Source organism: Falco biarmicus, chromosome 4, assembly GCF_023638135.1.
Source record: "Falco biarmicus isolate bFalBia1 chromosome 4, bFalBia1.pri, whole genome shotgun sequence".
NCBI lineage: Eukaryota > Metazoa > Chordata > Aves > Falconiformes > Falconidae > Falco > Falco biarmicus.
In genome coordinates, this window is record NC_079291.1 from 62,892,189 (window position 1) to 62,901,960 (window position 9,772).

A 9,772-nucleotide genomic window follows, 5' to 3' on the forward strand; every position below is an offset into this window, starting at 1 on the left:
ATAAAACAAACAAAAAAGCAACTAAAGCATATATAACCATCTATATATAACCATCTTCACTAAACTTCTTAAACATCCTGAAATGCCCCAACCACTAAACAGTTTATCTAACCAATCCCAAGTATCACGTTGTTGAAGATGAGAAACTCCATCCTTTAATCTTTGGATGCTAGCATGAATTGATTCCGAATGATCTGAAAGGTTCATGCAACACATCCCTTCAAACTCTTCACAACCATGACCTTGTGCCAGCAGCAAAAAATCTATTGCAGCTCTATTCTGTAATGTCGCGTGGCAAACACTATCAACATCTAATAAAAGACCAGACAGGGCACTGCTTGTGGCATTGGTTTGTTTGGCAAGCCAACAGCCAAGCTTATCTAATGTTGCTAGAGCCTTTCCTGCAGCAGCTCCAGGCAACCGAAGAGATGCAATAAAGCGTTGGCCAAAGGACCAAAATTGCATGTTATCATCACAATTGGAGGCAAATGCATGAACGCCACGCTTTGTCCTTCGACAGTAGCGATGTTGTAAAATCATAGATGTGTTAGGAGTCAGGACGGAAAGTCGCCCTAAGCTACACGGACCTCCTTTTATATGAGAAGGAATGACAGGCCATGCTCGATCACCACAAATAAAAAATACTCCAGCAGGTAGTGAGAGCGGAGTATTGCTAGATTTAGACAAGTTGTTAGCAGTGTAATTACACCAGGTACTTGCATTTCTAAAAACAGGATGAATAGGGGAAACGTCCCATGCCCTAGACTGATTCTTTCCCGTGTAGTTAAATTTTATGCAAAAATCCATTTGTACTGAACCAAGGAGTTCAGTTTCCTGCGGTTCCAGAGTAGCCAGTGGGAGATGGGGTATCCATACATCCCAATTGTCTGTCACATTTTTTGATACGTTTTTGGGTGGAAAAAGACTTTGAAGGTCCCTAGGTATAGGCCATTCATCTAATGGTAAGCCCACAAGACATGTGGAAAAAGGCTGATCCGGAGTGGCCATAGCAAGACACAGAGTATCCTGTCCAGTCAAGTTCGCCAACGTGACCCAAACATTTACCTTTGGTAGAAAAGGGGGAGAAGAGCTACCTTCAATAGGCCAAGGTCCAGGTATGAGCATCATTATCCATATTACTGACAACGCTTGTTTCTCTTTTTCTTTTTCCATTGTCGTTTTACAACCAGCCATTCTTCTGGTCGTACTGTCCACGACCGAGGCACTGCAATTGATCGTCCACTCTCTAATCCTACAATAATGTTCTTGTTAATAATATAAATTCTGCTTGCTAATACAATATATTGAAACAACAACCGTGCAATAGCCCGTACTTCTAGGCTTTCAATCAATGATAAAAAATTTGCAAAAACTAAGTTTGGAAAAATCTCAGAACCCAACCCTATAACTCCCTCTAATTCCAAAAGAGGTTTTCCCATAAAACGTTCAGCCCACTGTATATGATTAAACCTTAATATCTGATTATTACACTCAGAGCACATCCAATGACCCCATCTGTCCCTTAGTCTTACAACTCGCCAGCGATTGTGATCACAGAGTTCACAATGAATCTTGATCCACGGTTGACAAGATGGTCCACGCTCATAGCAACATAACTGTAGAAATCGAGACGCTGTCCAATCTGGTTCATGACAGTGTCGTTGAAAGTCGATGTAATGGAAGATAATATCTGCTAGTGGTGCCGTCAGTGCGTTGGGGATCTGGTCTGGTCCAAACGTATTCCCTTTGTTAAGTGGTTTAATCCAGGGCGATATTGTCCGTTCCGAGCGCTGTAAAAAGCGAAATCTAGATGCTAGATCCTGAATTTGGTTACCTGACATTAATGCAAAACAGAAATCATCACGCAGTTTTTATTTCATTCTGTAGGGTCGGTGTCGGTATCAGTTGTCTGCGGTAAAGGTTCAGGGAAAGGTCGTGCATTCTTTGCTGGGATCCATCTGGGTCCTCTTTCTGTGGAGACACAAGCGTAACCTTTTCCCCATGTAACAAGAGGATATGGTCCCATAATTTTACCTGTTTCTGGTTCTCGAACCAATACTGGGGCTTTAACCCGTGCCTCGAAGGAGGTATTTGCAGTAAAATGTCGAACTGTCGGTGGGTTGTTATCTATTAAAGAACAATTTAAAAAATTAAAAACATACAATGCTTTCTGTAACCGTTCCTCCGGAATAGCCATTCCCCCTTTTTGTTGTTGTAATAGACGTTTTAGAGACTGATGAGACCGTTCAACGAGAGATTGACCGGTGGGGGAATGAGGAATGCCAGTAATATGAGTTATACCCCATAGGGCAAAAAAGGTTTTTATAGTTGTTGAAACATAAGCTGGACCATTATCTGTCTTTATCTTTGAGGGAATACCCAAAGTAGCAAAAGCACGCATTAAATGTCTACGAACATCTCGGGCCTTTTCTCCTGTGTGACAAGAGGCAAACAAGGCACCTGAAAATGTATCAATGGAAGAGTGGATATATTTAAGGTTACCAAATTCAGAATAATGTGTGACATCTGTTTGCCATAATTGTAGGCTTTGTAATCCTCTAGGGTTAAGTCCTGCAGCAATTGATGGGAAAGAATGTTTTTGACAATCAGGACAGACAGCAATAATATTTGACGCTTGTTGAGAAGTAAGGTCAAACTGTCGCTTAAGAGCTCCAGCATTTTGATGGAAAAAAGAGCGACTCAGTTTAGCTTGTGCAATGCGGTCTGGCAATACTTGAACTGGTAACGTCAACAGATCAGCTCGTCGATTGCCTTCTGCCAGAAAACCAGGTAGTGAGGTATGAGATCTAATATGCATAACAAAATAAGGTGCAGATCGAGAGTCCAAAAGGAAAATAAGTTCCTGTAACAGGGTAAAAAGTTGTGAATGTGAAACATTCCGCAGCACAGAAGCTTTGGCTCGTGTAACAATACCTGCAACATAAGCTGAATCAGTAACAAGCTTGAGTGGTACGTTCCATTTTCGGAAAACGCAAACAACTGCATTCAGTTCTCCTATTTGAGGTGAACCGGAGACTGTCTCTATGTCCGAGTCCCATCGTCTCCGTTGATCATCCCACCATAGGAGAACAGATTTATGTGATTTGCCTGATCCATCTGTAAAGACAGTAAGTGCCTGTAAGGGTTGTTCGCTTCTTTTGGGTTTTAACATCAGACAAAAGTCAATGTTAAACAGTGTGTGTGAAGGTGGATGAGAACTTAGTTGACCTGTATAGTCAGCAAGTGCCATAACAAAGGTGTCTGATTGCTGATAAAGCCATTGTAAGTATACCGTTGTTATTGGTAGACAAATACAGACAAAATCCTTCCCTGATAAGGTTAACAGGCGTGATCTAGCTTTAACAATCAGAGAGGCAAACATTTCATGTTGTGCCAAAATAGTTTTTGTAGACTGGTTAGGTAAAAAGATCCATTCAATAATTAACAGGGGGTCTGAGTTCTGAAGGTCCCATTGCAATATCAGGGCATGAGGCTGTCGTACAGGGTTTAAAATAATCAAGTTAAAAGGTAGTTCAGGGGCCCATCGGTGGGCCTGTCGAGAAGCAATAGCTGAGGCAACCTTTTGTAAAGATGCATCTGCTTCAGAGTTAAGATTACGTGGGGAACAAAGATTAGTGTCCCCTTTTAAGTAGGTCAAACAGAGGACCCAAGTCTGTATTAGAAATTCCCAGTAGTGGTCGAACCCAATTTATTGTTCCCAGTAATTTTTGTGCATCGTGCAGGTTTTTTACATTGGTATTGATCTGCAATGGTTGAGGAACAATAGTTTGTGCTCTTATTCACCAGCCCAGATATTTCCAAGGGGGAAACTTCTGGACTTTTTCTGGTGCTATAGAGAGACCTGCCGAATTCACGGCATCTGCGACAAGGGCTACAGCTTCCTCCATGACTTTGTGATGTTGTGCTGCCACTAAAAGTTCATCCATATAATGATACAATAACACAGTAGGCATAGCGTTTCGGACAGGACTGAGTATTTTCGCAACATACCATTGACACATTGTAGGGCTATTTTTCATACCTTGTGGCAGTACAACCCACTGATATCTGTGCAACGGAGCTTGCATGTTGATGCTTGGAATTGAAAAGGCAAATTTTGGGGCATCATCTGGATGCAACGGGATACTGAAAAAACAATCTTTAAGATCTATGACAGTTAGATGCCAATGTCGAGGGATCATAGTTGGGGACGGGAGCCCGGGTTGGAGGGCTCCCATATCTTCCATAGCATCATTAATTTTTCTGAGATCATGGAGCAAGCGCCACTTGCCAGTTTGGTTTTTAATAACAAAACCTGGTGAATTCCATGGGCTAGTAGAAGGTTCAATGTGTCCTTGGGACAGTTGTTCTGAGACTAAGTTTTGAAGTGCGCGAAGTTTTTCCAAAGGAAGGGGCCATTGATCCACCCAAATAGGAGCATCAGTTTTCCAGGTTATTTTTAGGGTGTCACGCACTTCAATGGCCCCATCTAAAAATGTGTTTGGATAGACATCCCCCATTGTGACAATACGTCACGTCCCCACAAAACCATAGGGACTGGTAGCACAAAAGGTTTAACAGAAGCCACATGTCCCTCTGGTCCTTGAATTCGAATTAGTTCCAAACTCTGACGACTGTTACCGGTCCCCCCTATCCCAGCCAGTGTCTGAGAGACATTAGTCAGTGGCCATTGCGGAGGCCATTTGGCTTGAGAAATTACTGTGACATCAGCTCCAGTGTCAATGATTCCATTTAGTGCTATTTGTTGGTCATTGTAAATAAGGGTACACTGATACATAGGTCGCTGTGGAGAAATAGATTGTACCCACAAAATGTGAGGTAACCCTGTGGATCCAAAACCTGCTCTCCTCTGCGGAGGATGATCAGTGATAAGAGAGCTTACCCTTGCCGGAATCAGAATCAATTGCGCTATTCGACTACCCTGAGGTATCGTACAAGGTGGAAACGGAGTCCATGCCATGATTTTGATTTCGTCCACGCTGTCAGAGTCAATAACACCTGGTAAAACAAAGAGACCAGACGATGTTGTGGAAGATCTACCTATTAATAGAGCTTGTGTATCGGGGGGTAATGGTCCTTTGACATTTGTTGATAATAAATGAACCGAGGAATCGAGCAGTGTTACTGTGTGTGAGGTTGCCAGGTCCAATCCGGCGCTGCCTGAGGTTGCTGGACAGGGACTTGAGGTGTCGGTGCTTCTCTCCGAGGTTGTTGAAATGTCAGCTGTGGCGCTTGTGTCTGCGCGCGTCGCTGCCCCGCGCTCCGCGGTCGGTTTCCCTGTATCGGTTGTCCCTGGAAGTCATACTTAGATCGACATTGATTAGCATAATGACGCCCTTTCTGACATGTCGGACAAACTCCAGGACCAGGAGGTTGTTGTCTATTCCCTGCAGCCCAAGCAAGACAATTTCTCTTTAGATGACCAGGCTTACCACAACCATAGCAATTCCCCACACCACGCATCGCTGCAAAAGCAGCAGCCATAGCTTCAAACTTGTGGTCAACCGTACCGATTCGGTTCCATGCTTTCACTATTTCCACCAAAGTGGGGTTCGGGTTGGGAAGAGACTTCAATAGCCTTTTACAATCAACATTAGCATTTTCAACAGGTAGTTTTTTTAACAATATATCCTGAGCTTCCGCATTATCTACTTGACGTTCCAAAGCCTGTTTTAGTCTATCAATAAACTGCATATAAGGTTCTCGAGACTCCTGAGTGATGTTAGTAAAAGCTTTTTGTGGCTTTTGTACGTCAGGAACCTGGAAAAAAGCCTTTTTGGCCTCTTCTCTAATTGCCTCGAGAGCCGCACGGGGGCAGTGTTGAGCCTGCGCTACAGGATCAGCATGTGCACCGGTGCCCGTACGATGCTCTATTGTCAGTGCAGCTAATGCAGCATCATTGTGATTGACATACGTGAGCAGGAGTGCTTGCAGTCCCCCTCTCCAATGCGACTCCCATAACGTGTACTGAGTTGGGGTTAGTAGCAATCGTGCTAAAGATTTCAAATCATGAGGAGTCATGACATAAGTATCAAACACAGAAGATAACAGACTTATAAACTAGGGAGAAGACATACCATGTTCCGTAACCGTGTGGTGCAGCTCTTTAACAACCGAAAAAGAAAGAGCCTCCCATCGTGCTCCCCCTGCCCGACCCTGAGAATACAAGACCGGAGCAACTATAGTTTTAGCCATTTCTAAATCCTCCTCCTTTAAGGCTTGTTTCTTTATTTTTGCCCACACATCACGCAGATCAGGAGGCTATAAATCAGGTTCTTGTTCAGGGTCTACTGGTCCCGGGTCAAAGGGATCTTCTTCTGGCGGATACTCCACTGCATTGACACCCAGGTTTCTAGAGCACTGTGACTTAGAGGCTGATAAGGAAAGAGCTATAGGAGCTTGCGATTCCTCCTGCTCTCCTTCCTCTGCCTTTTCTTCCTGTGCTTTCATAGTCTCAAAAATAACTCTCCATGAAGAGAGCAGACAGTGGGACTCAGTATTGCCTTTTGTCGCAGAATCCCACAATTTCACCCCTGTGTCGTCCCAACGTTCCAGCGTAAAAATTGTAGATGCAGTCACTGTGGGCATATTTACTTGCACCCACTTGAGCATTGCTTTAAGGTCTTGCCCAGAAATACTTTTCTTATGTTTGTTAAGGAGACCTTGCATAAGCTCATATACGTCTCTTTCTGAGGACGAAACCTGATTCCCCATTACGGATTTCCCACAGCTCACCTCTCAGCTCCGGAGGGATTTCTGGCCGGCCAGCTCCTGCTTCCTTTCAGCGGATCATTCAAAGTTCTGTGGGATTCGCTGCATGTCGCTCAGTTAGGCGATTCGAAAGCCCTTCACGTTAGATCCTTAAACGGATCACGTCGGGGTCACCAATTTGCGGCGAATGAAGAGACGGGACACAGCTTGATGCAAGCAAATGTCCATTTATTGTACCAAAGCATGAGCTTATATACACTTTCAAAAGCTGCACGTTTAAAACTGGTTCTTGAAGCTAAGCCTTGCATACCAGGCAATCCCTGATTGGTGGTTAACTATCATCAATTAACAGCAAGGTGTTACCGCTCCTTGGCGCCATCCTTGGCGCCATCTGTCTCCCACTCCCCTGTGCTCTGTAAACATGTCTCATCATGTTAATTGCTGTCTAGAAAAGCTCGAGCACATTCCCCTCAGCTAACTGATTGCAACGCATGGTCCTAGTTTCCAGCCCGCTCCTGCAGTCTGCCTGCAGCCTGCTTCCTCTGGCAGGTGCCGGGCGTGGAAGTCCTGGCCTTGCACACGAGACTGAAGAGGACTGGCGCCTGGTTAGCCACAGAACTGAAACACTTTATTGCAGGGACTCAGCCAGCTGAGCTCTTCTGTTGAGAGGAGCGCGGGCAGGACAGAGCAGGCCTTTGACACTGAGGCTGCCTTTGCATCAGCAGGCATTGCCCCAGCGGGAAATGGTGGTGGTGGTGCGCTGCAGCCAGCCCTGGATCCTCTCCGTCCCGGTGATCAAACTTTTTCTCCTATTAGGAACTGCACCAACTTCTGCAGCCAAGAAAGGAAATCCCACAGCTTCTGCACTGGAAGTGGGCAGGGTGTAAACCTTCCTGCTTCTGTTGGTGTTGGCCTGTGAACGGGGGTGGAGGTGAAGGCTGGCTGCGGCCTTGCAGTAGTCGCTACTGCTGTGTGCAGGCCCATCTGTTCCAGGATCCAGTTGTAGAAGTGCTGGGTGGAGGTGTAGACTCCGGGCTTCTTTGCTCTCGCACAGCCCATCCCCCAGCTGGTCAGGCCAACAAGCCAGAAGTAGTCAGCGCTCTTGTCTTGGCACACAAGAGGCCCACCGCTGTCCCCCTGCAGCAGAGGAGAGAGGATGAAGGGGTTGTTGGGTGGCCACCGTCAGCCCAGTGGCTGGCTCCTTCCCTCTCATGGCACTTCCAGAGCTGTATTTAGTGGCCAGCCAAGCTCTGGAGAAGCTTTCCTGGGAGGGGGTGGTGGGCCTGTAAGGCAGGGCTCGCTCTCCCTGCAGCACAGTTGTCCTGCAGGTGCTGCAGAAGGATGTTGCACGTTTGGGATGGTGAAGCTCTGGGCTGCCAAGGGCACTGGGTGGGCTTTGTGGACATAGTGCCAGGCCTCTGGGACAAGGCAGGCAGGCCCTGGACAAAGGCGTGCAAAAGGGGAAGGGGGGTAAGGCCCTCAGCAGTGGGGACACAGCAATGGGAGTGTGAGTGGCCAGGAAAAGCCCGTGACGGTGCAGGTTTGGGCGGTTGTGGCGGGGCTGCCCGTGCTGCCGGGGCTTGGCTTGTAGCACGCTCCTACCTGGCAGGTGTCGATGCCACCCTGCGGATAGCCAGCACAGATGTTGTGGGTGTGGATGGCCCCTCTGTACCAGCCGCTGCTGTTACAGACCCCGGCATCAATGAGGTGGACCTGGGCCTCCTGCAGCACATACGCCGATCCTCCAGCTGTGAAGAGCACAGAAAGGAATGAACACCCAGCAGCTCATTGCCAGTTCTCCTTCCCTGCGTGACTGAAGCCCTATCCCGGGGCTTGGCTTTGCATGTGGGGAGGCGCTGGACCGCTCCTTCCTTTCTGCCTTGCTCTGGGTCAGTGGCTCACACCCCCCTCTCTAAGAGGCATACGTCCCCACAGCCTGATTCTGGCATTCGCCTCTGCCGTCAGGAAGAGCAACCTGCCTCCCCAAGCTGGCCAAGCTTGCACTCGCAACGTGACTACATTTTGGGAGCTCACCTCTTGCAGTCCTGGCACCCCAGCCACTGACGTAGCACTCTGTCAGCTCCGAGACTCTCAGCGAGGCATCCGGCACGCAGGCAAGCTGTACGTAGCTGTTGCACTGGACAGGCTGCTCCAGTTCCAGCAAGGCAATGTCGTTCCTCCGTGTGATATTACTGAAGTGCTGGTGAACCAGCAGCTGCTTGATGTTGCGCACCTGGGCCTCAGGTCCCAGCTGGGTCAGCCGGGTGGCACCTACCACCACCTGCCACATGGTGATGTTCCTGGAAGGCAGATGGAGAGAGGGCTCAGAGGGAGCAGAGCCACATGCTGCAGCAGCACAGCAGTCGCCCTGCCTTCTGCTTGGCAAGGCAGAGAGGAAAGCAGTGCTTGGGAGGGTGCGACAGACCACGTGCTCCTTGGGCTCAAGCAGTGTTGAGCCGGAGGCTGCTGGGAAGCAGTGGCATGAGCCCAGCCTTCTCCTGAGCAGCCTCTCAGGTGGCTGCGGAGTGCCCAGGCACTGGGCGTACTGCAGGGCAACAGGACATGCTGCAGCACGTGCTGCTGTGCTCAGGGCACCTGCTAGAGTGTGGGGCTAGCCCCGATCCCTGGTCCTCCTTACCTGGCCTCGATGAAGCAGTGGGCTGATGTGAGGACCCACTGTGGGCTGATGAGGGAACCCCCGCAGATGTGCGCCGTGCCTCCTTCCAAGGGAGCCTCGATGCTGACGATCCAGGGCCAGGCCCCTGGCTGGGCATCTGTGCCACCCACAATGCGCGACATGCCGTAGTGAAAAGCCGCAGGCCGAAGGCCGCAGGTGCCTCTGTAACCAGAAACTCCATTCTGGTTAGCTCCATGGAAGCTTGTGCCATTCCGGCTAAAGGCCAGCTGTCTTCCCTCCCCTCAAGGCATGGCCAGAAGGGCCAAGGAAACCCGTGGGGCATGCGCCCGCTCCCCTTTCCCCGCTTTCTGCTTCAGCCCGTAGACGAGTTGTGCCAGCAGCCTGGATGCTGTCAGGGACCTG

The 9,772-nt window shown here is 48.3% G+C and overlaps 1 protein-coding gene across 1 annotated transcript; it reads right to left on the bottom strand.

Moving 5' to 3' along the window:
* Positions 1 to 1,528: 1,528 nt before the first annotated feature.
* LOC130147618 (acrosin-like) lies at positions 1,529 to 9,540 on the bottom strand. The gene is made up of 8 exons (XM_056335056.1): positions 9,371 to 9,540; positions 8,767 to 9,032; positions 8,335 to 8,498; positions 7,534 to 7,869; positions 5,327 to 5,408; positions 4,904 to 5,019; positions 2,035 to 2,127; positions 1,529 to 1,642 (listed from the first exon to the last, which is right to left on the bottom strand). The coding sequence occupies exons 1-8, from the start codon at positions 9,529 to 9,531 to the stop codon at positions 1,529 to 1,531; spliced, it is 1,332 nt and encodes a 443-aa protein (XP_056191031.1). The 5' UTR covers positions 9,532 to 9,540.
* Between the last annotated feature and the right edge of the window lie 232 nt (positions 9,541 to 9,772).

Coding starts and splice junctions, on each gene's coding strand:
- LOC130147618 (XM_056335056.1), bottom strand. CDS start 9,531: ATGTCGCGCATTGTGGGTGGCACAGATGCCCAGCCAGGGGCCTGGCCC. Junction 5,409..7,533: donor AGTTCCTAATAGGAGAAAAA/GTTTGATCACCG, acceptor CTTGGGCTGCAG/GGAATAGACAACAACCTCCT. Junction 1,643..2,034: donor GGTTCGAGAACCAGAAACAG/GTAAAATTATGG, acceptor GTCATGAACCAG/ATTGGACAGCGTCTCGATTT.